The 27380-nt window shown below is 38.8% G+C and overlaps 1 protein-coding gene across 8 annotated transcripts in view; it reads right to left on the bottom strand.

Annotated features, from left to right (window-relative positions):
• Positions 1 to 811: 811 nt before the first annotated feature.
• ZNF148 (zinc finger protein 148) overlaps positions 812 to 27380 on the bottom strand; it is a 129749-nt gene continuing 103180 nt past the window's right edge. For 7 of the 8 annotated variants that reach the window (XM_036447066.2, XM_036447069.2, XM_036447067.2 and 4 more), the window contains 2 exons: positions 8013 to 8131; positions 812 to 7323 (listed from right to left, as the gene is read on the bottom strand). In XM_036447066.2, the coding sequence (XP_036302959.1) occupies positions 5728 to 7323; positions 8013 to 8131 (1715 nt within the window). In that variant the 3' untranslated portion in view covers positions 812 to 5727. Of the gene's footprint in view, positions 7324 to 8012; positions 8132 to 21547; positions 21619 to 27380 lie in introns of those variants that run through there. The other variant, XM_045583916.1, reaches the window with a different exon arrangement.

Below are 27380 nucleotides of genomic sequence, written 5' to 3'. Positions count from 1 at the left end.
AAAAAGATTTCATGTAGTATAAAGGCTCAGCAATTCATTCATGGCATAATGTGAGGTCAAGCAAGATTTTATTTTTACAATAACAATAAAAAATACATTTAAACAAAAAAAGTCCTCCCAATTGTTTAAAAACAATTCTATTTGGAGGGTAAAATATATTGTAAAATATATTGACTTACCGAATTTCAATTGTCAGGCTGCTGACTACTGATATGAAAGTTTGTATTTAAAAATATCACAAATATCTTTTTAACAGTGAAAATTTCAATGTGATAAGACTCATTGCAAAGCAATTTTCACCTGAGTAGATTTTGAAATTTAGTGCGCTCGTGTATTTGGGGGGAAGGTGGGGAAGGAAGATCCATTTGTATCAGATAATAAGTTTGTAGTTGATTCTTTCACATTTATTTCACAGAGCGTCAAAGGAACATTGCTGTGACTTTCCCAAGACACACGATACCTCCCTTTTCCCTGGAAATTTGTTCTGGCATTTTATGAATCCTCAGTATCCATATTTCCACTTAGTTACCCATTCAAGCATAGCAACTCAGTTCTCATTCAGTTTTATACAACAGTGTCTATATTATGTACATGTTTAATTATCAACAGGAAATAGAAAATAAAAATTTACAGTGATTGAGAAAGGGTCAGAAAATGGGATAGGAATTGTAATACTGTATAATCAGAATATCCTATTATCCTACCAGTTTCAATGACAGGGTTTTTCCTTTATTAGTTGAAATACAAAGAAGGCGTAGGGGAATCTCAGGAAAATAACACTACATCAGAAAATTCAACGTGCTTCACCGTCAGGATTTCCATCACACATTTAATTTCTTCTGTACAATTGTTATAAACTTTTTTCTCTTCAAAATCATTAGATTTCCAGATTAAATTCAGTACTACAGAGTATGCCCTTTAAGTAAAATGAGGTTACCTGCTTTATTTGGATACCAAGTTCCCTTCCAGACAGCATTAAAATGAAGACAAGACTACACAGATATAATCCAGGATAATTCAAATTCAACAATGAAAAATTTCCCCCATATTGTTGCAAAATTCTTTCTACTGAAATGCTCTGCTACAATAAAAAGCATACATTACATATAAAAGATACCAGTGTACTAAAAAGTGACAGAAGTGAACTAGCAAATCCTTCAAAGCACATTTATATAAATGACTAGCATTTAAAAACATTTCTCCTATAAAATGTAGGTCATATACATTTAAAAATTGGCGGTTTTATTTCTAAAGCAGTGATGTGTGTGTTCAAATAGTTAGCAGTTCTGTACAGTATAATATCTACTCAATTCAAACTACAATAGGTTTGTCTTCCTTTGTTATTTAAGTTGAGTAAGTTCATCTGATCAGCTGAGAAATCAAGCTTGAAAAATAAGTACCTAAAATTCAAGTTGAAAGTTTAGAATTACTGAAATGTATATATGAAACAATGAAGAGAACTATTTCACAATGGAGCTGAAGTCACCTCAACACTTATGGGCTTGAATCTAAAACAGAAAAACAAATATTAAAATTCAAAGCAAACCATGTTAGGTAGCAGTACAGAAGCAGGAGAGGAAAAAAAATACAACACACCCCCTTCCTTCAGTGTGATGGGCACTGAGTTTTGCGGTCTTCCTCCATCTTGCAGAAGAGTGGTAAGGCCATTCAATGCTTAGTGAGAGTGAGTACAGATGAAGTCAGAGTTAGCCTGTCTCCCCTGCAACTTCAATTATGCTGTGTAAACAGTGTTATGTTCCAATAGGAGGAACAGTGGAATTTGTTTATAAAAACTGATTAAAGATAATCATTAACAAATGAAATAAGGATAACCAATAACTCTGAAATGTTTTTTAGAACTTTCCTGATGCTACTTGTAAAGTTAGCACTGCTATGTATTATTGCTTACATACAGTACAACATCAAATGCCTTCTAACATAAAGAGTACTGTCATTTGTTTGTACATATTTACAGATTCTTAAAAACAAGCTGTAAAAACATTACATACTTTCAGACAATACAAATTAGCACATTGGTACTCACTTCAAAACAAATGGAATGCATAACATTAATAAACATCATAAAGGAAGACACATAAAAGTCCTTGATTGTCAAGACACGTTTATATATAAACTCTAACTGTGCAGAATTAAAGATTCAATCATAGGTACATCCTTAGTTGATGAACCATATTTACAGCATGGTATTGCATAAAAAAATAAAATAATGTTTACAGGGTTTTACTTTTTTATCCATTGGATTAAAAGAAAGCAACAAACACAACAAGAAATGTTTGTCTGCTTTAACTTGTTTCCTACCAAAGTGTAAGTGAATAAAGGAAACATACGGTTTTACTTGCAGAATATAGCAAAAACAACTGGAAAATTATTTCCCTGAAATAAAGTAATTTGAAACGGAAAATTTTTAAATTAAATTGCAGAGTCAAAAAGTTTCTCATTGATTTTAATAGTGCTTCAAGTAAATATATTGTGAAAAAACGAGTTCTAGTTTAAAAGGTCCTAAATCTAAGAAGTGTAGTATTACAGTAATGCCTACTTTTAAAGTTTCCCGGCGTTTGTTTTTGTTTTTAAACAGCCCTTTAAAAGCCCAAATTAATAAAATGAAACAAGTGGCAAAGATCTAACCTAGCTGGCACTTCCCACGTTGTCTCACCTGTGGAAACTGAAGCCTCCCCTGAGCACAGCCTTAGCCTTTCTCTCCCAGACAAAGTCCCCGGCTACTGGCAGTCCTCAGCCAGAGCTACAAGGATGGATTTTGATGGCATCGAGTAGAAAACTTGCAAACAGATCCAAAATAGCTACTCAAATAGTCTGAACCAAACGAAATGTGTGAAGTAAGTTAAAACAATAACAACACTTTCAGAATATGTGCAAGAGATGTTACCTCATCTAACGCAATGTTTCCAATCTTCAAATGTAGGTCCTAAGTGAAACAGCACCTCATTCACACTGACCAAAAGGCTGAGGGTGTAAAAGCATGTTTTAAAAGAACAATTTGCTCACTGAGAGTAATGAGAAACACAAATTGCAAAAGGATATTTCATATTCTCAATAGTCTGATCTAAAGCAGTACTTGCTTTCTCTGCTAAAGCCCAGAGAGAAATTAAGTAACTTTCCAAACCCAACTGGGAAACCCAAAATGTTGAGATGTTTACCATGTGATAACAATACAAGGTAACTCCGGTAGGCATTTAGAATTTCACAGTAAGAGAGTAACTATACTTAAAGTCAATAAGTTATACCAAGTATCACTTACTGCAAAAATGTTTATAATGTGGTAGAAATGTCTGCCATTGTACAGATTTCAAGAAATGTGTTGAACACAGGAATGAGAAACCTGAAATTCTGCTTCCTTAACTCCCATTTGCACAGGCCTTTCTTCATTAGCTCACCCTCACTGCTCAGCAGAAGAGTCACGTTCTAAAATCTGTGCTGCTGTTAAAACAAACGAACATAAATCTTTATACTGCACCAAGTTCTCAGTAGAGAAAAATCTGATCAGGTTCAAAAAATATTAACTCAGGAAATAAATGCCTCCTATCAGCTAGTCCTGTAAGAAAAAGACCAATCCTAACGAGGGAGAACAGCTCTGTGTGCAGTTTCTCACCCGCATGAAGCTTTCCTGTGACCGTGATGTGCAACGCAACGCACACCGTGCTTTAAGAGTCAGCAATGGCAGAACATTATACATTATCTACTTCAAGGAAGTCTTGAAAAATCTGCCAGCAAAGAAAGCTGTCAAGTGGCAAAATGAGTATCTGGAGCAAAGCTTAATAACCAAAGTGTAGAGGAAACCACATTAAAGATAATGTATAATCCTTATTATAAAAACACCAATATGTTCAAAACCACTGAGATATATTTATGGTGGATAGTCCTTTGTTCCCTTTCTTGATGAGAACAGTCTTGAAAGGAAAACATTAAATAGAAGGAAAAAAAATAATTTAAATGTGTAACATTCTATACTGAAACAAAGACTACAGGCCTAAAGGGCCAATATAAAAGTTTAAATGGAAATTAACAACAATGAAGTTTCATTTTCCAAGGGGATTAATTTTAGATTATCACTGGTACTCTATCAGTATGTGCACGATGACAAAGATGGCTACTGGAACTATGTCAGTATGTGCGTTATGACAAAGATGGCGAAAATTTCTTTAAAGAAAATGAAAAGTTGGAACAAATAGGATAATAGAATCTATAAAACTAATGTTATTTTCCAAAAATGAAAACTGTCCAATGTGTAACTCAAACCATCATTCTTCAGAAAAGTATATATGTATATATAAAAGCACTATTTATTGTACCATGCTGTATTATTTTAAGACAAAGTATTAAAAATAAAACATTCATGGTGTAAGGATAAAGTCTGTAGTTTATTTAGATTTTGAAATGCAACAAAAAGTTTCCGATCACTCATCTAGCTGAAAAAGAAATTGTAGTTACTAGAATTAGTAAACACTTTTGGTTTGTAAAATAATAATGAACAGTGTTCATTAAAAATTAACTCAAGATAAAATAAGCAATTAAAATGCCCATTTCTTCAGTTCCTCTGGATACTGTTTAATTATCCAATCTATAAAGATTCTAGAAAGAAAAAGGATTAAACCAAATTTTACAGTTCCAAAGATACCCAATTTCCTTTTATTGCCAAAAATTAAAATTGTCAATTATGAGATGATTATGACACAACCATATCAAACCTAAAAATCTAAATCTGTTTTTATTTTGAGAAATCAAAAATACCAAATAGATTCTAAGTGCTCTATGTTAACTGAAGTGTATATGTAAAGTAAAATACAATTAAGTTTTAAAACGTGGAATATACATTTGTATAAGCATATGTTCTTGGGAATGTAATCTACAGAATATCTTCTTACTAAAACTTCAAAATCTTGATACCTGCACATGAAAAATCATAAAAAATATCTAGGTACAACTGTACAAAGAAACTGACACCAATATGCATACTTCCATAGAAGTAAATGCTTCAAACATTATGTATTTTGGTAAAACTTTTGTTGAAAGTATGCATATTTTAAAAGTAAGTAGGCTTTTAAATAGTGGAGTCTTAGACTATCAGATTTTTATTACTTTTTTCCCTTAAAAAAAAAAAAAAACCAACATGTCAATATAATGCAAAATAAAAATCAAGGGTATATGGCATGTCATTCTTTTTAAAAGGGTGGTTTCCTGGTTCTTTCCCCCACAGGACACACTAATTTATTCCACGCCATAATCTCTTGACATTTAAACGTTTAAGTTCACTCTGTAAAGTATAATCAAATTCCCTGCTGAAGTGCAATGACTATGCTGAAAAACTTAAACAGTATGAGTAAATTTCACACAATTACTAATCTCCTAAGAATGTACAATGTTATCAGTTAGGGAACAATTGTGCGAAAGTCTTTTTTTTTCCTTTCCTTTTAAATGTGGTGTAGGTGGAATAGCAAGTTTCTGATCTAAAACAAGTAATGCATTGCTTCTATAAAGGTGACAACATGTAAGGCAGTTCAAAGAATGCTGACTAACCAAACAAAACGCAGTTATTGGTTTATCTTGCTATTCGTATCACTTAACTTGTTATATCGCATTGCTCTTAAATCTGTACAGCACTCCATTTTACAAAGAGTAACCCCACGCTTGATTAATCTGTTCTAAAGTGCCAATATTATTTACACACTTTTTTTTTCTTTTTTTTTTTTTTTAGCCAAAAGTCTGGCCCGTTGTGGCATCAGGTGAGGATGTCATCCCAGCTCTATCGCTTACATTCACCAAGGGGAATTCGGGGAATTCAGCACTTGTCCCCGGTCCCCGGAGGTTCACCTGTCCATTGGCAGTGCTAAACTGAGTAGCTATCCCAGCTCTCGATCCGTGATAGGGAGCACGGAAGGGCTGTTCGAAGGAGCTCATTTGGTAAGCTTGGTGGACAGGCTGAGCCTCCGCTTTCTTCTGAGAAGTCACTTGATCCAGAAAGTCCTGCGTGGAGGTGGCGGAAGCGTGGTTTGTCTCGTCACCTGAAAAGGGAAACGAGTGCTGGGAATCACCGACTATGAGTCCGAAGTGGGACTTATCTGGAGTTGTTCTTAGCGGAGAATTCATTCCTGATCGAAAGCTGTTGATGGGCATGGCTGCATAGACCTGCTTGTCTATGGAGGAGAATGCTGGCTGACTCGGGAGGGTCTGGTTATCGGTCACAAAGTTAAGGCTCGGGCTGTTCAAATAGGCATCATTTTGGCTAGTTCTGTCCAAAGCCTGCTGCAGAAACTTGGAGTATTCCTGCAGCATGTTGGCTTTATCGGAGGAGGATGCTTGGGAGCTGGATCCGACATTCTCTGACTGGGTGACCTCGGGGACTTCTGAAGAATTGATGGATATGCTAGAAGTCACCTCTGTGTCCGAAACGCTGAATGATATCTCATGCTGCCCATTAGCTTTGTGGGAATAGTGATCCAGCAGGGTCTGCAGTACCTCATCCGGAATGACGTTTTTGTCGTGATTACTCTTAATCTCCACATTCAGCGCCTGGGAATCCAATATGGACGCTGTGGTGCTTTCATCGATGACACTTGCCACAGCTGCCTGGGTGACAGAAGGCTGAGAGGCAATGGTACCCACATTCAGCGCATACTCCCTGCTACTGTTACTTGCTGCTTGAAGGTATCGCTTCTTCTTCAAAAACTGCATGGCATCGTCGTAATTAGTGCTGCTGTGCACAGGTTTACTGGGACCCTCTTGTAAATTATCAACCTGATCAATGTCAGCATTGCCCTCGGAGTCCAGTAAAGCTTGTTTATCCACAAGTTCAAAGGCATACTTTGAAACTTTGCTCTCCTCATATGTGGATAAAGGTGAAATGGTTTGATTTTGCTCCAGTGGCTGTTTCAGACTTCTCTTACTGTTAATTTTTTTGAGAACCAACTTAGGTGGGTGTATTTCTCCCGATGCATCTTCTAAGTGCGATCCCCCGACAGAAGAATGTGGCATTTCAACAGCGTACTCTGCTACCATGTACTCATCTTTCACTTTAGTACTTGAAGAATAAAGAGGCAAATAATCATTTTTGTCTTTCTTCAGATCAGATTTATCCAGAGCACTGTCTTTGTCCATCCCCGATGATTTTTTCTCAGTTTTCTGCCTTTTCTTTTTTGGCAGTGAGTTATCTTTCGGTGACGTAGAAAAGCCAGAATCTTCCTCAGATGTCAGAAGGCCGCCTTTGATAGCACATCTGTTCAGTTTTTTGTCATGATTTTCATGGCACATACGTTTATGTTTCAATACACGGTCTGTTCTGGAAAAATACTGTTGAATTCAGAGTTTGGTAGTAAGTGTTTTTTTTTGTTTTAGTTTATGTTTTTGGCCAACCAAGAAAAGAAAAGAAAAAAAGCAATTAATATAAAGATAGACATAGTATAATAATACCAGCAATTCCAAACTAATTTTGCTAAGCCAATCATCTATAATGATTTAATCAACAACAGTTAGGAAGTTCTTCAAGTAGGTCTAGTAGTAACAGTTTTTAATTTATTAGAAAGATTTTATAATTTAATTTAGGATAGAAGAATCTTCAAGTGTCAATCATATCTCAATAAAGTGAAATTTTTAAAAAGAATTTCAGCCCAGCCAGTGTGGCCGAGTTGGTCGGGTGTCATCCCGTGCACGGAAGGGTTGCCAGTTCAATTCCCCGTCAGGGCACTGCCTGGGCAGCAGGCTTGATCCCCAGTAAGGGAGCCAGAAGCAGCTGATATTTAGCTCTCACATCTCTCCCTCTCCCTCCCTCCCTCCCTCTCCCTCTCCCTCTCCCTCTCCCTCTCCCTCTCCCTCCCTCCCTCCCTATCTCCCTCCCTCCCTCCCTCCCTCCCTCCCTCTCTCTCTCTCTCTCTCTCTCTCTCTCTCTCTCTCTCTCTCTCTCCCCCCCCCCCCCCCTCGCCCTTCTTTGCTGTCTAAAAACCAATTTAAAAGAAAAAAAAGAATTTTAAACCACCTCTTACCTGTAAACAGTATTCACACTGGTAAGGTTTTTCTCCACTGTGAGTCCTCTTATGCCTTTCCATATGATATTTTTGTATGAATCTCATACCACATTCATCACAGCGAAATGGCTTTTCACCTAGTACACGATATAGAAAGTTTACAACAAAACAAATATTGTAAACTAACAAATTATTTTCAACACAAGAATCTCTAAACAAATTGCTTTTGAGATCTGTCACACTTGGCTCTTTTTAACTGATAAAAAGTCTCCCTTATAATAAAGATATTGTCCAATTAAATTTTTCAAATAATATTTTGCTTTATAAAAATGAAAGAGATTGGCTCTGCCATTAAAAAGAAAAGGCCGAAAGCAGACATACTCATTTCCCTGCCTTTCAATTATGTGTATATATAACATACTCTTTTCCATGGAGACCAGTAGAACCAGGAACTTATAGCAATATGAACACTATTTCAGTGAGTGGCTTATCTTTCTAATCCTTTTCTCAATCATACAAAACATTATTTTTAAAGAATTTTTGAAAAAAGAAATGTTACCCATACATAGTCCAATACAATTATTGGGTACAACCTTTTTAATTCTGCATTTTTAAAAAATATATTTGTGGTTAAATGAAACTGGAATCCTAGGAAAATACTCTTAAAAATTTAATTTACTAAAACATAAGAAGAGCTTAGCTTAGAGACTGTTTCAAAAGTAAAGTTTGATTCTCTTTTTCTCAGCTCAAACTGGAATTTCTGATGTTCTTTTGGGAACGATTTAAATGAGTACTGGTAAACTGGACACACATGCACACACACATTTTAAAAATCTCATAAAGAATCCTTAGCTATAAGGAACCATTACTATGGAGATCTAAAGTAAGTTTTACTTCTAAAACCACATAGGTGCCAAGACACTTCAATGGGAAAATAAGAGTGTTTTTTTTTTAACAATGATACTGGTACAACCTGATACCCACACACAAAGGAATAGAGTTGGACCTCTACCTCACCTCATACACACAATTTAACTCAAATGGATCATAGACCTAGTAGATGTGAGAACTAAAACTATTAAATGAAACGACTTTGGGTTAGGCAATGATTTCTTAGATATGGCACCAAAAACACAAGCAACCAAGCAAAAATAAATAGAATGTATTTCATCAAAATTAAAAACATTTGTGCTTCAAAGGAAACTATCAAGAAAGTGAAGACAAAATGGGGACGCTGCTGTGGGGTGTGAGGACAGCGCCCCTATGCACGGAGTGGCCTTTTTCAGAGTGGGGGTGGAGCTGTTTGGCTACTAGGGGTTTTACTTATTAGTTGAATTTATCAGTCTTTTCTTTTATGGATATTAGATTTTGAGTGTTACTTAGAAGGGCATTTCCTATTCTAATTTGCCCACACATTTATAGTTTAATTTTTTACATTAAATCTGATACATCTGGAGTTCATCCTCAGAGAGAATGTGAGGTACAGATAACAGTTTGTTTTCCCATGTAGCTATCCAGAGTTTTCCTAACCCACTTAGGAAGTCACCTTTCCTGAATCCATTTTTATCATAATCATTCACTAATAAGTTCCATGGGTCAATTTCTAGAACTTCTATTCTGTTTCATTGGTCTGACTATTCATAACCCAGAACCAACTTTACATTTGTATACAGTATATGAATACATAGCATATGCACTAAAAAATGGTAAAGCTTATTGTATGTAAATTACCCCTTTATTTAAAATGGAAAAGTCTGAAGTCAACAAAACCTAGCTCCTTTAAGATGAAAAAGATACTGAAAATTAAAACTATATGTACTATCTATACAAAGCATCATAAGGAAAAATCATCAGCTACTTTGCATAATAAAACAAATTACTATTAGCCCATCATCCTCCAAAAAATCAAAACTTTAAACTCATGGGTGAATATAGTTCTAGAAACTTATTGAAGTTCCCTTTTGATTATTTCAATTTCTCAGTGAAATAGGAAGCAGGCTTAAAGTGAGGAAATCCTGGAGGATTATGGAAAGGAGAGAATATAAAATATTTGTTTTGAAGAAAGGTTGGCAGCTTTTCTGTAAAAGATAAGACAGTCGATATTTTAGACTTTGAGGGTCATACAACTTTGATCACAATTAATCTGCTACTAAAGGGAGAAAATAGCCATAGACACTCCATAAAGGAAAGGCTATGGCTATGTTTCAATAGAACCTGTTACAGTAACAGGCAGCAGGTGCACTGGCCCATGGGCTAAAATATGGACCGCCCCTACATGAGTGGGAGACTGAAGGGACTAGAAGTACATGACTTCCAGAAAGCATTTAGGATCTACTTAAAGTGACCCTAATACAACATAGCTTTGTTTTATTCCAGAGAGGGAAAGAGTTAAAGATCCCAAAGCTGTAATTTAGCCAAGTTTGTACTATGTATGATAAAGAGAGAGCACAGGATATGTGAGAATGATTATGATAAACAAAGACTGCTGAATTTAAACTGGGTAAGGGAAGTGATGAAAATACAAGGAAAACAAGGATAGTGAAAAGGAGGCAAAATCGCTGGATTGTAGGTTTTCAGGGAGACAAAAGACGGTTGAAGCCTAAGTATCTGAGGCATGAGCAGGAATGACGGGGGGTAGTGCATGGAAAATGAGAAAACTTAAATCACGAAGCTTTAAGGTAGTCTACGGTGACCAAGAGGAGGTAGAATCATAGCAAGATCACCAACAGACAGAGGTCTGAAAACTGAGAACATTCAAAAACTAAACTTTGAAAGGGGTTGGCAAACTTTTTTTTATAAAGGGTCAGATAGTAAATATATTAAGGTTTATGTGCAAGAGGTCAAATCAAGGATATTGTATACATATTCAAATAACAGAGAAGAAAAACAAATTTTACTGACAAAATTCAAATTATAATCTATACTAATAGAAGAATATGCAAATTGTCCAGGATGCTGACACCTAATGACCAATCAGGCAGGGGTGGGATGATGGTGTAGAGCTCTCACCGGGGTCTGAAGGGCATGGAGAGGATGGGAGAGCAGATAGGCAGTTAGGGGGATCAGGCCAGGAGGGGAGAGCAGTTAGGGGGATCAGGACGGCAGGGGAGAGAAGTTAGGGCCATAAGGTTGGAAAGCAGTTAGGGGCATCAGACCGGCATGCAGAGTAGTTAGGGGCAATCAGGCAGACAGGCAGGTGAGCAGTTAGGAGCCAGTGGTTCCAGATTGAGAGAGGGATCCCAGATTGGAGAGGGTGCAGGCCAGGCTGAGAAACCTCCCCCTATCCCCAAAACACGAATTTTGTGCACCAGGCCTCTAGTAACTATAAGAATGATGGTAACAAAATAATTTTTAAAAATTTTTTTTTTAACCATACAAATGTTCTAATGAGAAGACTGAAATTATTTTATGAGGGAAGGTAGCATTTTGTCAAACTGGGATTTAAATTTAATGTTCCTATCACCTGTTAGTTGCAAATATTTACCTGCTAATACTTATCTGCATGAGATTTTACATATTCTATCCTTGAAATTGTCTTGTCTCAAAGACAGGTACTGATAACCATCCATAAAAACGTATCTTTAATTAAGAATTATTTATCACTTGGAAGGCATTTATAGAATTCTATTAGATTCTTCTATTGATCTTTGCCTGTTAGCATGCTGTTATATTGCAGATTAATTACTTCCAAATGAAGGTTAGGTGGAATTGCAATTTAATGGATTTTGAAATATGGACTTGCATCAAGGTCCAAAAAACTGTTTGAAGTTGTAGTTTGAGCTTAGAAGTATATCTATCTCATATTTGTGTGAGGTTGGAGGTTTTACCTCTTGTTGCAACATCTAACGAAGGAAGTGTATAAAGCAGCATCATGTGATTCAGTAACCTTAGGAGCTGTCAAAATAATTTAAGCACAGTAGAAGTTTCACTATAAGCAATGTTTTCTCCTTTTTAATGACTTAAGTTGACTTCATTAAGAAATATTTTTAAGTCTTTAGGAAAAGCTAATTTCCAAAGCCATTCTTCAGTGCTCAATAATAGTGGTTGAGAGTGGTTCTTTTCATTCAGAAAAATGTTAACACTTTTCTACACTCAAAAACTCCGGATAGCTAAAACCAGTTTGGCTCAGTGGATAGAGCGTTGGTCTGCGGATTGAAGGATCCCAGGTTCGATTCCAGTCAAGAGGCAGCTGATCGATGTTTCTCTCTCATCGATGTTTCTAACTCTCTATCTCTCTCCCTTCCTCTCTGTAAAAAAAATCAATAAAATATATTAAAAAAAAAAAAAAAAGCAAAAACCTCTGGATAAAACTTTTCCAATTCAAAGCTATTAAACTTCTATAGAGAATATCCAGTTTTCCATAAGAGACAAAAAATTCAGGAAACCAATGGTAAATATCCTAGAGCAAATGAAGTTTACAGTTGACACTATTGGTCCAATGACATATAATATATTCAAGTGTTTTCCACAAAAAACTGCTCAGGTGATAACAAATATTCATGTTTTAAATGCTTTGCATTTCCTCAAGCTTTGTAAATTAGACCGATTGAACTTTTCCCTACTCCACACATTTTCCCGTCAGTTGTGACATATCTTAGCAGAATCCATTTCAGATTATACTGAAATAATGTTTATATCATGTATTCTTTTTAAGAAAAAAAATTACTGAGCTTTAATTCATACAGCATGCAATTCAATGAGTTTAAGTGTATAATTCCTTTTAGAAAAATTTCTTGTTTTTACTTGTTCCACATAGGCAATTTAATTCTTTAGTCATTCAAACTTAACCTTTCCTCCTTGGATGAATAACAACAGAGTAGTGTTGATAATAGCTGTCAACTCACTAAGAGCCAAGGAAACTACTTGGAATCGTTTGTCTTGTTTTTTTAGTTCACTACTGATGTTATTCCATGTAGGATTTCATCTGAAAATCTGGGCTCCACAGTAAAAGCTTAAAAGCCATTATCCTAAACTAGCTTTACTCCTTTAGTCCCTTCTGATCACACTGTTATTAAATTGCATCTATATGTATTCGTTCTTTGAAATATCTTCCTATCCATTTCATTCAGCTTCTAGTCTTAATGTGTTGTTCGTTAAGTTCAGGCCCTCATCAGAGTATGATAGTGGCACTCCTAAGAAATCTAATAGAGCAGTTGTTTCAATGAAGACAAAAAAATAATGATTGAGATTAGCTTCAAAAGTTACTTTTCTGCAGTGGAAAAAAAGTATTAATAGCTAATTAATTAATCTAAAACACAAACACTAATTAGCAAATAAATTCATCTGTTGCCAAAGTAGTAGCTTCAAATCACAATTCAGCACAATAATGATTCAATGTGAAGTTTATACACAATATTCAGGAACACATTTACCACCTAAGAACTGTCATCCAAAATGTAAAAACAACGCATATGTAACAGCTTGGGAATACAAAACATTACATGAAACACAGGGGCAAAATGATAAAAAAAATGCTGTTAGTCTGTTAAAATGGCCATTGTCTATTTCTTGGTTGCAATCTTTCTCTTTTTAGTATTATAAAAAGCTGTTAACACTGGCTAGCCACTAAGCAAATTGTCCTACTAAATAATAACCCAGAAGTCTCAGAAATAAAGCCGGTCATCAAGCAATGTTTTTGGTAGGGAGCCTCCATCCCTCCCTGTAACAATCATTCTCTTCTCCACCCTTGCTTGGCATCTCCTAAACAACAACCCCTCAAATGTCTCCTGCCTCGTCCCTAACATTTACGTCCAGGGCTTCAGCCTAACAAAAACCTCTGCATTTGTCACTGAGTTCTAAAATTCTAGAATAATCTTTCAGTTCCAAGTTCCTGAGTCCACTGTCCATTTCTCATACAATAAAATGTCTTACCTAGATGGCATATTTTTCTATAAGGACAATGTTAGATCTTCTCAAGACTAGAATTACAGGTGATCAGACTCAGTGCCTCTCCCCTCTACCCTATGATAAAGAACTAAAAGGTAGGTGAAGTAGGCACAAACATATCTGATTGATTTTTAGGGATCAAGAGAATTCCTCCATTAGATAAGCATAACAGGCCTATGCAGAATACTATTTCTTTTTTAAAAATCATAATAAATGTATTGCTCTCTTTGTGTTGGAATTCATTTTATTTTTCATAACAGCACTTTTAAAAATTTTAAGTAATTAATTTACAATCTGGTCAATTCCCCAAAGTAATTAATTGAAAGTTCACATAATATATTTTCTGGAATAATTAAAAATGCACACTGAAAGTTTTTGCTAAACAGCATTCTTTAAGCACCCTTAGAAAGTTAAAATCAGCCCTGCTGGAGTGGCTCAGTTGGTTGAGTGTTGTCCTGTGCACTGAAGGGTTGCCAGTTTGACCCCCAGTTGGAACACGTATGGAAGGCAGCCAATCGATATTTCTCTCTCTCTCTCTCTCTCTCTCTCTCTCTTTCGCTATATGTCCTCAGCTGAGGCTTAAAAAAAGAAAGTCAAAATCAAAACAGATAATAAAACATAGGTAAGTAAAAATCAATTAAATACTTTTCAAAAATTTACAGAGGGATAAAATTATATGGGGAAAGAAATTACTAAACCTTTGGTTATTTTGTCTCTCAGCTTTTTATATACCGCTGTGAGGAGACAACACAGAGCTCTAACAGGAAACAGAATAAGAAGTACTTCCATCAATGATCAATGATGCAAACAGGAAAAGGGGGAATGGGAGACAAGATGGATATAGAAATAACTACATTAGGATGTCAAACCCTATGACCTACATTTGCTTCTTAACAGTATCACCAAGTGAGATTCTCTCCAAAAGATCTACAGAAGAGCAAAACAAGTTTCAAAACATGTAGAAGCTATTATCATCATTATGGCTGCTTTCAAAGAAAGTCAATAAAATTCAGATAGGAGATGAAACATGTAAGCATTTTTGAAAAATAGGAACTCTTCAAAGATACCATCTAAACATCTTAAAAGTATCCAGAAAAAAGAATGAATTACCTTGATAAATTTAATTTCCCTAAATATTCTAAATTCTATTTCTTCATCATAACTGTCCAAATCAGACAGTACATTTTGTCAGCCACTCTTCCAACAAAGGCCCAAATAAAATGTATGAATTCTGAGTTTGTGCCATTAAAAGTCAGTCAAATGAAAAACTTTATCAACAACAAAAAATTTTGTCGCCAGCCAATCCAAACATTTGAAACCTTAACGAATTCAAGATTTGAAAGACATAACCAACATTCAATTGGGTTCTAAAATAGTAAGAAGAAGTAGCTACCAAATGGCAGCTTCAAATATTGGAGAATCCTGAAGGCCTTCAGGCATTTGAGTTCACAGAAGTTACTGGGTGTTTTCCCTAAAAGATGGTGTGAAAGGGTTTATAAAACAAAGCATTAGCTCTAGACTCAAATGTCTTATGCTCTATCTTTTGTAGAATGTAAAATAATTTGAGGAGCTGGGAAGGAAGGTCCCATGTTAAAGGAAGGCAAATAACAAATGAAAGAGTAAAGAAACTTACTTTTGTTCTAGACTAACCATGTTTTTTAAAGTGCAAAGGTACTTTTTTAAAAAATCAAAAACATCAAAATAAAAAAAAACTACTCTGAGAGTAATTTTTTGTAAATTAGGATATCCTGTTAATGTTAAATTTGGGTTGTCCTTTTTCAGCTCTTTTTCTGAAATGCAGTGCTTCCTATACTGTTCAAAAATGAAGAGGATCCAAAGTCCAGAAAACATAACATTCATTGTTTCATGTATTACTCAGTGGTTTCCAAGTTTTACCTGCTGCCCATAAACTGGTCAAAAGTGAAGTAATACGTCATTCCTTGAAGCTTAACAAGGTTTCATTTGTTTAAATTTTAAGTAAACTTGACTAATAAATTAAAGGGCAGGGCGGGGCGAGGATGAGCTCCCAACTCCGCCCCGTAGGGCGGAGTTATCCCTAGCCCTCAAAATCCCTGGACCGGAAGAAATTCGCTCTCTTCCGCCATGCTGCCGGCATGAGTGGGGGAGCACATGCTAGCATGGTGAAGTCTCTCTTGCTTATTGCATCGGACTTGGCTCCCTGGTGGTCCTTGGGGATCACGAAGTCTGGGCATAACAGATGGGGGAATTCGTCCGGGATCCCCGGGACCATTAGGGAAAACCCGATCCGGAGAGTCTGACTGGCCGCGGTAGGTGTGTGCGCGCTCTGGAGGGACATAAAACCCCTCATGGAATTGGTGCCCGAAGACGCCTGGTGGACGCACCATGAAGGCTACGGGCAGGAGGATCAGAAGACGTTCTGACCTCCCGGGAGGGCCCGAGAGGGACCCTCATATGGGGAGAGGAATGGCGTGAGCCGTTGCCTCACCTGCGGAAAGTGAGCCTTTCCCAGGTCTGAGTTTGGTATCTGTGGGCGGCATGGCGCCCCAGGATGGAGCCGGCGAAGTGTGGCCGGCGTGGCGGTGCGGGGCCCCCTGGCGGCGTTGGGTCGGAGGGGGGGCTCCCGCGGGGCTCAGTCTGTGCGTTGGAGTGCGGCTGGGCAGTGGTGGCCTCGCTCGGGGAGCAGGCACCTGGGTTAATTTGCTGGCTGCCTGGGAAGTGGAGCCGGGAAGCCGCTGGGGCGACCCGCGCTTTCTCCTCGGGGGCTGCCTGAGTAGTGTGGCTGGGGTGGCCAAAGCAGCCTCGCCCCAGGGGCCTGGGCCCTAAGGGCCTGGGCCAGCATAGAGACATTGGTCCCTGGAGACATCAGGTACCGGAGAAGAGCTCAAGGGCAAATCTCTGTGCTCAGTAAAGAGAAAAGGCCAGTTCAAAACGAGTGCGCATAGTTTTGGGCTGTGCTTAAAAACACTTTTCTGGGTACAGAATAAGTTTTAAAAGTGGTGGAGATAAATTAAAACTGGTTTCCCAAGTCATTGTAAGCAGCTCTTGAAATTCCCCGCCATGAGGCGGAAACTAGATGGTAATGGTAACAAGTTTACGTGAATGGTGGTGAATGGCCGTTAATGGCTGAGAGTCTTCAGGTAAAGAATGTGTTCATTTGCATTTGTATGCTGCTCCAGATTCAGGAGTGGCAGGTAATTGGTGGTGAAGCAGCCCACAATGGTTAGTCTTCCTTGTCATTGGTATCAGCTAAGCAGAGTCATATAGCTACTTAAGTATGAATTGTGATTGACCTATGATTTTCTGACATTGTCTTAAATCCTAGTAAACTGCCTCTGGTGTGGAGAGGTCTAGGGGAGGCCGGAGAGCGCAAGACTATTAGCTCTCCTACAAAGAGATTATTCAGTGCTTTGTTTGAACTTCAGAAAAAAAAAATTTTTGAGATCTGAAAAAACTGTATGATTAGATCTGTTGCTGAAACTTTACCCTAAGTAGGATATATTAAAAATGTAATGTTATTAATCTAAGAAATGCCAAATTTATTTGACTTGCCAGCTTTAAAAGTTCAAAGTATAAGTTGAATTAGGAAAAGTTAATTGCAGTAACTAGATGCCTAGAATATGGCAGGCTAAACTGTATTATATATGTTAAGAATAAGCAGTAATGATCAAAGATCTCAAGGATTGATTTATTCTCATTTGTCAGATGAAAAAGTATGTAATGCTTACACTTAAAAATTATTTTAAGTCAGTGATGCAGTATTTTTTTAAGTCAGTTTTTCTAAAGTAATGTTTAATGTAACATATGAAACTTTTATATTTGATTTGTTCTGTTTTGCTTTTCTCACATGCCATTGTTGTTGAATTTGGGCTTGTACCTGCATCTTGTATTTTGTTTAAACTTTGGGAATAATTTTTGGTTTCAGTCATGTGTATCTACTTTAGAATTGTGTTAAAACAATGTGAAAACAATTATTTGTATGATTAACCCCCCGAGACTGCTTGGACAATTTTCACCGATGTTCTGCAGTGGGGAGTAGAGGGGCTTAGAAATGTAGATAAATCTATATCTGTAGGGAAAATGTGGCATTTTACATTTCAGGTGGCTGTTAGAGGCCTGGGAACAGGTACTGGACCTGCTCCCTCCTCCCTTGCCTTTTAAAATTTGAGGCATGGTTATGTATTTTTGGAAGATAAGATTTTTATAGAAATTATAAAGAGTATGTCCTGACAGGTTAGCTAGGAGAGGCAAGCCTTTTAGTTTCCTGATGGGCATGGGGGCACCCTATTTAGTCTTGAGAGAGCCAATAGGACCCGTACATCAGCCCAGGAAACCACCGGACAAACTGCCTGTTTTCCTTGGACATCAAGAAGGACTGTGGTCCTCGGAAGGAACACGTACTGGGGGAATGCAGCTGTTGAACTGGTCCAAAGTGGAACAACGGATCTTTGAGGAGCTAAAGAAGGCTCTCATCTCAGCAGCTGCCCTAGCCTTGCCGGACGATGCGGAGCCCTTCCACCCCTATGTGAGTGAGGTAAGAGACATTGCCAAAGGGGTTCTCACTCAGACTCTAGGTCCCTGGAAGAGACCTGTTGCCTATCTGTCTAAGAGACTGGACCCTGTGGCAGCCACAGCATTGTTGTTGAAGGAGGCAGATAAGTGGACTCTGGACCAGGAGCTAACCTGGATGGGCCAGGCTTTTCTCCTGGACCAGCCCTGTGTCCAGATTCAGAAAACTCTGGCCATCAACCCTGCCAGCCTGCTTCCAGATGATGATGATGGAACCCATTCATGACTGCACAGAGGTAACAGACGACAAGGTACTGTTCACGGATGGGAGCAATTATGTTCAGGATGGGACCTGATATACAGGGGCAGTGGTAGTCACCTTGGACCACACCATTTGGGCACAGTTCCAGAACTTTTGGCCTTAATCCAGGCCCTTTGATAGAGACACTGTGCCATCCACAAAGAAAAGAGGGGTACCAACTGCAGCCAAAAGGAATTGGCTGACCAGAAGCAAGCCACTGAAGAACCAGATGGTTGATGGACCCTCCAGATGACAAGACTGTTGGTCCCAGAGGCTCTAGGTCAGAGTTGCCCGGTGACACCAGGTTAAGTGTCACCAAGACTTCTGAACTTCTGTGAGGCAGAGTTGCTAGAAGTACTGTCTGTGCACAGGTAAATGCTAAGCAAGGTAAGGGGATCCCCCCTGGGAATTCAGGTCCCAGGGAACCTCCCCAGGAGAGCATTGGTAGGTGGATTTCAGAGATTAAACCACCAGCATTAAGGTCTAATTTTTATAGACACTTCAGATTAGGTTGAGGTATACCCCACTATCAGATAACAGCCCTCCCCTTGGTAGCTAAGGTATCATAGCTCTAGCCTTAGGACAGGCGAGACTCTTGAAAAGGAGGTTTAACTAAATGTGTCTTAGATTCGGTGAAAATTGGACCAACCCCCTGTCCTTTGCCCTCTTGAGGGCCAGGTGTACCCCTTATTGGGACAAGTTTCCCCTTTTTGGGAGGGGATCATGTATGGTAACCATTTCCTTGCTCAAGTCCTTACAGGCTCTGCAGTTTGCTTGTTCCAGATGCACTGCCAGTGCCCACCGCAGACCCTGTAGCCCCGGAACTCAATGTGGGTAAAGAAATTTGCTGCCCAAGGACTCAAAGGGATGCTGCACTGTTATCCTGAGCACGCCCACTGCTGTTGAAGTAGATGGCACCCAGACCTAACTACATGACTCCCAGCTCCTGCATGGCCTGGATCCTGGCAACTACAGGCCAGGAGGAGAACTGATGCCTGCAGGAGGGGAACTGGATTTCAGTGAGGACAATACTGATGGGAACTGTGGTACTAAGGGTCTTGATAACTGTATTTGTTGTTTATGCTGAAAGGAAGTAGGCTGCTGAGTCAATGATTTGACTAGGCACATTAGACAAGGGGGGAATGAAAGGGCAGGGCGGGGCGAGGATGAGCTCCCAACTCCGCCCCGTAGGGCGGAGTTATCCCTAGCCCTCAAAACCCCTGGACCGGAAGAAATTCGCTCTCTTCTGCCATGCTGCCGGCATGAGTGGGGGAGCACATGCTAGCATGGTGAAGTCTCTCTTGCTTATTGCATCGGACTTGGCTCCCTGGTGGTCCTTGGGGATCACGAAGTCTGGGCATAACAATAAATTTGTAATTGCCTGCATAAATTATAATTTTTCATATTAATTATAGCTAACAAAACAACAGTTAACAAATTTCCAGTTTTCTTCACAAAACAGTAATGGTCTTCCAACAAGGGAGTTAAGTGCCCTGGTATTTTAGAATACTTACAGGATAAGTTTGATACTCCTTAGACAGGCATCAAGGCTTAACAATATAACTCTAAAATCAAGCCTCTTAGTCTTAATCTCCCCACTATTACTCTACCCACTCCTTTCTGCTCTGCTCTGAATGGCCGTTGACACGTTGTGCTTCTTGCCTGTGTTCACCCCATACCAGCTGGAGTCTGTTCTTCCTCCCACATCCTCAGCCTTCATTTCAGGCAGGCATATCCAACAACCCACAAGCCGTAAGACCAGGTCCAGAGCCCTGACCTGAACAAAAGAAAAACCTCCATGTTTAAAACCAAAAGTTTCTGTGAGCTTAAAATGTTCTTGGTGCTAGATCTACCCTTTCAATAGCATAAGGGTTAAAGGCATGCACTTTGCAGACCTGGCCTGTGCCATTAACCAGCTGTGTACACTGGGTAAGTCACTTAACCATTCTGACCCATAGGTTTTCTTATCTGTAAAAAAAAAAATAATAACAACAACAACAACAACAGTACCTTTCTCCCAAGACTGCTGTGAGGACAAAGAGAGTTCATGTACTGTGGTTAATAGAGTGTTTAGCAGAGAACAGGTACTCTATAAATTTGACAGTACTATTAGGTTTGTGATAATGATGACTTCTTAGGAATTTCTGGTACTTTCCCCACCCACTCACACATACTATTTATTTTGTTAAAGTCAAGCACAGTGATCTACTGAGAGGTAAGTAGTAAGTGTCGAGCATGAAATCTGTTCACATTTCCCACAGTAAACTGCAGGAGAAAAGCCACAGGCAATAGCCCTACTGCAATCTTGCTAATACAGAGCATTCTGCAGCTGAGCTATGACAAGGGTAAGGAATCAGGAATTTCTAGTTTATAAACTATTTTGAAGTACCTGCCTCCATCTTGTTCTTCATCTAGTATATCTGACACTCTGCTTGTCTTGTTATCCAGCATCTGTAATTATCCTGATGTCTGTTTGTCTGACTGATTTTTAAGTTGCTACTCTCTGCGTTTCTGAATTGATGTCTACCACCAGTATGCCTATCCCTCCCAAAGATTCCAACATCAGTACACCCCCGATTTTTCTCCCGGGCCTGGCTTCTGTCCTCCTTCTGCTCTACCGCCTACAGTTCCTGTGATGACACTTGACTCCCCCGTAACACAAGGGAGTAATGACAAAATCTAAATCTACCTCCCAGGGCCAGCGCGTCTACCTCTCCCATGAAGCCACCAAGCTGAATCCTCAATGGTCTAATTCATCTCAGCTGCTACAGCGCCAGTTCTGTACTACTTTATAGGATTTGTCAAGTTGTGAATACAGGCACTATAAACTAATAAAGAACATTTTACATGAATCTGAGGGGAACGGTTACTCACACAAAATATACATAGACACTTAACTGAACACTAGGCAACTTTCATTATAAAGCCTGATTCTCCACATTTTCAGTTCTAATGAATAATGTTAAAATAGAGTTAATTTTCTGGATGACTTCCACCATCTCCCTCCCCCACAAAAAACAAACAAACAAACAAAAAAAAACCCAACAACACAGAAAACCTTTAAGTATGGTACAGTGTTTTATTTATAGGTGTATGTATGATTTCTTTTTTATCTTTACTAAGATGTTTTGTTATAGTGTGCAATTTTTATGTGTAATCAAATCTTTTAGTGTGAATTATTAACAGAGGAAAGAAAAATCTGGTTTCTGCAAGCTTTGTTAAGGCAGAGAATGTCAGTCACAGCAATCTGCACCTCAACTGCTTATTCCTGGCAAGCTCTGTCGCTGCCAGTGCTGTCTGGCTTCAGCAGTCACAATGCCAGGAGCTCACAGTATGGGCCACGCTCTCGTAGCACAAACAGGATTTAGTTCCTTCATCTTCCAAAGAGTTAAACCCTAACGAGGTCTGTAACATTTTCTTTTAATACATCAAAATAACGAGAGGAAAACCATAATTTATAGTAATAACCGAGCCATACTGAAGGAAATACAAAGTGTTGAGCTAAGTCAGTCAAGGGCGAATCAACATTCTCTCTGACTCCACCCACTAGCTCAACTGGTTTAAAAAATAACAATGCAGCTGGGGGGTGGGGGAGGGAAAAATAATATATTATTCAGCTATTTAACATAGTTGTGAGCAAAAATCACAGTCAAGAGGAAAGGGATAATATATGTTTTTAGACATGAAACATGCTTACTTAGAAGATGTTTTCTAGTGTTTCTTACTACATTTTTAGCTATAAAATTGTACATATTTGAGAACTAAACCCTTAAAAAAAACTTTTTGGAAAAAGAAACCTAAAATATATGCCTAATTCTAAATTATTTGGCTTATTTTCAAAATCCCTTTAATTTTTGGGAGGATTTATAAAATCAATTTATAAAAACTTCCCTATATGCAGAAACATTTTAATAACATTTCTACTAATGAATTATGTACTCTTTAGAGGAATTCATAAAATTAAAATACTGAAAGTTATACTTAAGTTCTTTACTCCTCAAACCCACACTCCCTCCCCCATGGCAATACGACTGGCTTTTCCTTACAGTTAGTAAAATGATGGCAAGATTTTTCTCTAGAAAACAACATAACTGGTATATAGCATTCTAACCTTTCTTCTGTATGTGCATTTGAAAATGCAGAAGAAAAGGCACCTTAGATAAAAGAACCTGATCACAAAGCAAACAGTCCAGTGATGATGAATGTTTAACCTTTGTGTGTACCTGAGCAGTAATTCTGACCCTCAACAAAATGATCAATTAGGATCATTATGTTCAACCTTCCCTTCAAGTCCTCACCTTCTCTCCCATATCCCCAAACATATCGTAAGCAAAAGATCTATTGTACAATATAGTCACAAGACAAAGATCTCCCATAACTGCCAAAAATAGCAATCCCAAGGATATTTGGATTTTGACAGTTTTCAATGCCTTAAGCTAAAGAAACAAAGCTTTAACCAGAATTTCAGAGATCAGCCTTGGGATGAAAAAGTACTCTCGCTTAAAGTGGTATTTCATAGGCTAGCCTAAATTTAGGAAAGAGAAGGGAGTGACAGTCTGAACAGATTGAGTGTAAAATTTCTACCTGAAAACCAAATCAAGCTAGGTTCTTAGTTTGTAAAAGCCACAGAGAATTTCTTTATTGGTGGCAAGAGCAGCCAACCAGGTAATGATTTTTAATCATGTTGTAAATGGAGAGAGAGTGGGCTTGGGGGCTGAGAGACTGGAGGAGACACTGTAATAAGACCTAAAAGGATGAGGGAGGCCATAGGAGAACAGAGTCTGTAAGTACTGTTAGTCCTTAGCACACAATCTTTGAGGATCAGTTCATAGGTGACTCATTATTTTCTTTACAATTTAAAATAAATAAACATAGGCAAATAAAAAACATATGCAATAACGACTTCAATACACTCTTCTAAACTAAGAGCCTAGAGAGAAAAACTTGGCATGGGCAAACTTAAAGGCAGGATGCCCCTCCAAAAACAAAAGCCATTTAAAACATGAAAGAACAGCCGGGACCGGTTTGGCTCAGTGGATAGAGGGTCGGCCTGCGGACTGAAAGGTCCCGGGTTCGATTCCGGTCAAGGGCACGTACCTTGGTTGCGGGCACATCCCCAGTGGGGGGTGTGCAAGAGGCAGCTGGTCGATGTTTCTCATCGACGTTTCTAACTCTCTGTCCCTCTCAATTCCTCTCTGTGTAAAATCAATTAAAAAAAAATATATATATATATATATATAAAACATGAAAGAACAATAAGAACAAAAAATTAAAAATGGAACTGCCGTTTGACCCAGTAATCCCACTCTTAGGAATATATCTCAAGAAACTAGAAACACCAATCAGAAAGGATATTTGCACCCCTATGTACATAGCAGCACAATTCACCATAGCTAAGATATGGAAACAGCTTAAGTGCTGCCCATCAGCAGATGAGTGGATTAAAAACCTGTGGTACATCTACACAATGGAATGCTACGCTGCTACAAAAAAGAAAGAACTTTTACCATTTGCCACATCATGGATGGACCTGGAGAGCATTATGTTAAGCAAAATACACCAGTCAGAGAAAGATAAATATCACATGATCATATTCATTTGTGGACTGTAATCCTACATAATAAAGAGGTCATATGCAAATTGACCATCACTCTAACACACAAGATGGCTGCCCCATATGATCAAAGATGGCACTCCCACGTGGACACAAGATGGCCATCACAAGATGGCTGGCAGGGGAGGGCAGTTGGGGGTGATCAGACCTGCAGGGGAAGGTAGTTAGGGTTGACCAGGCCAGCTGAGAGAGCAGTTAGGGGTGACCAGGCCGGTAGGAGAGGGCAGTTATGGGTGACCGGGCTGGCAGGGAAGGACAATTGGGAGGAGTACCAGGCTTACAGAGGAGGGCAGTTGGGGGGACCAGGCCTGCAGGGAAGGGCAGTTGAGGGGGACCAGGCCTGCAGGGGAGGGCATTTGGGGGGGGGGGGGAACAGGCCTGCAGGGGACGGCAGTTGGGGGCAACCAGGCTGGCAAGGGAGGGCAGTTAGGGGTGACTGAGCAAGCAGGGGAGGGCAGTTTGGGGGCGACCAGGCCTCAGGGGAGGGCAGTTGGGGGCAACCAGGCTAGCAGGGGAAGGCAATTAGGGGCAATCAGGCTGGCAGGGGAGCAGTTAGGTGTCAATCAGGCAGGCAGGGGAGTGGGTTAGGGGGTGATCAGGCTGGCAGGCACAAGTGGTTAGTGGCAATCAGGCAGGCAGGCAGGCAGGCAGGCGAGCAGTTGGGAGCCAGCAGTCCTGGATTGTGAAAGGGATGTCCCAGATTGGAGAGGGTGCAGGGTGGGCTGAGGAACACATACACCCCCCAGCCCCCATGCACCAATTTCATGCACTGGGCCTCTAGTGAACAACATAAACCGATGAACAAAAATAAATCCAGAGACAGCGAAACACCAAACAGACCGTCAGTCCACAGAGGGAAGGCAGGGGAGGGGGAGCAGGTGTAGGAAATCAACCAAAGACTTATGTACATGCTTATTAGCATAATCAATGGGCATGGACACTGGGGCAATGGGGGCTTGTCCTGGGGGTGGGAGTGGCTGGGGAGGGGTTGATGGGGGAAAAAGGAGACATATTACATATTACATAAACAATAATAGTAATAAAAAAGGTACCCATGGCCTAGCACAGTTGTTTTCCCAAACAGTGAGATGACAGCATTGTGACCAGCACTTTAAAAACAAATTTACTAGACAAACTAGAAAACAGCAGAGTGCATGCAATAAGAGAAAGCACTGTTTAAAAAAAAAAAGGGGGGGGCTCTCTCTCTCTCTCTCTCTCTCTCTCTCTCTCTCTCCCCCCCCCCCCCCTTCCCTCCCTTCATCCCTCCCTCCCTCTTCTCTCCCTCTCTCCCGGGCCTCCTATAGTTTTTGTGTGTCGCCTTCCCCATGTAACCTTTAACAAAGAGCACACTTAGCTCTTCCTCAGGACACAATAGCATTTTGTATAAAACTCTGCACCACTTATTACAACAAAGTGCCTGTTCATATACATATATGTCTCTACCATTAGAAAGTAAACTCCAAGGAAACTTCCTTGTATGACCTCCGTATTTCTAATATCTAAAAAATACTGAAAACAGAAGGCTGAGTAAAATTTTGTTGAATGAATGAGTCATCAAAATTTAATAGGTATTGAGGACATACCCAAAATAGTTAACCATTTTCATTTATCGTTATCTGATCAGGTTTTATTACTATATAGAAATTTAACTGTAAGTTATAATAAAATCAAAGAAGTTGTTCTTTTTCCAAAGTGCCTAGTATACTCCCTTCCATCTGGAAGTGATAAATAAATGTCTACTTAAGAAACTGAAATGGCCGAAACCAGTTTGGCTCAATGGATAGAGCGTCGGCTTGGGGACTGAAAGGTCCTGGGTTCGATTCCGGTCAAGGGCATGTACCTTAGTTGTGGGCATATCCCCAGTAGGGGGTGTGCAAGAGGCAGCTGATCGATGACTCTCTCTCATAGATGTTTCTAACTCTCTATCCCTCTCTCTTCCTCTCTGTACAAAATCAATAAAATATCTATTTTTAAAAAATTAAAAAAAAAACTGAAATGGTTGGTGTGCATAATGACCTTTGAAAAGTAGAACATCAAAACATACAGATATCCTGCATAGCTGAAGTCTTATTTAAGGAGATTGGCCACATTCACGCTTCGTGTTAGGGGCAGAGAAAGGTAAGGAAAGTTACTGGGCAGAAAAGGTTGCTTTTCTACATGACAAACTGTTTAAGGCTCCGATTTCACAGCTACTGCAAGTACCGTGAGAACACATCTAAATAACAGTACCAAGCAGGCACTTGCTTAAGTACTCAATATAAAGAAATATGAAGAACTTCAGTATTTTTCATATTCATATACTATCACCATCATTCTCAATTCTATTAAATGTAAGGATTAAAGTTATACAAATTAACCAACTCCACTTTTACAATATCACAGAAAGCAAAACAATGAAAATAAATTCTAAAGAAAAACTTTTTACCATGTTTAAAGACCTCAAAAGTCAAGTTAATAGTTTACTAAATCAAGGTTACATATAAAACTAGTAAAAATAAATAAATAAATAAATAAATAAATAAATAAATGTTTGCTCTAATATGGGTTCTGCCCATCCACCGTGGCTCAGTGATTTAGCACCAACCTCTGAACCCGGAGGCCAGGGTTCAATTCCTGGTCAGGGCACATGCCCAAACTGAAGCTCAATCCCCAGTTTGGGATGTGCAGGATGCAGTCAATCAATGATTCTCTCACATCACTGATGATTCTATCTTTCCCTCCTTCTCCCTCTCAACCATCAGTAAAAATATTTTTTTTAAAGTAAATAAAGTGGGTTCCTTTACATTGACCTCCGAAATATGTTTCTAAATCATTAACAACTTAACTGAAAAACTGACAGTTTCTAACTTATTAGAATTACAACTTTCTTGATATAGCAAGGAAAATACTTGAAATAGGAAGAAAAAAGTGGTATTGCTATCTTAGGGTTCAGATATTTTGCTCCTGTCCCCAATAAATGAAAATGATAATTTTACCTATTATAAACTTATTAAACATCTAAGGAAACAGCTAGTTCACAAAAACTTCCTTTTGTCACTTCAAAATTATTTTAAGTTATTAGAAACCATATTTCAAGGTAATTATTGGGCTTGGACAT

The sequence above is a fragment of the Pipistrellus kuhlii genome, unplaced genomic scaffold, assembly GCF_014108245.1.
Source record: "Pipistrellus kuhlii isolate mPipKuh1 unplaced genomic scaffold, mPipKuh1.p scaffold_m20_p_2, whole genome shotgun sequence".
Taxonomy (NCBI): domain Eukaryota; kingdom Metazoa; phylum Chordata; class Mammalia; order Chiroptera; family Vespertilionidae; genus Pipistrellus; species Pipistrellus kuhlii.
This window is presented reverse-complemented; position numbering and strand designations above follow the sequence as displayed.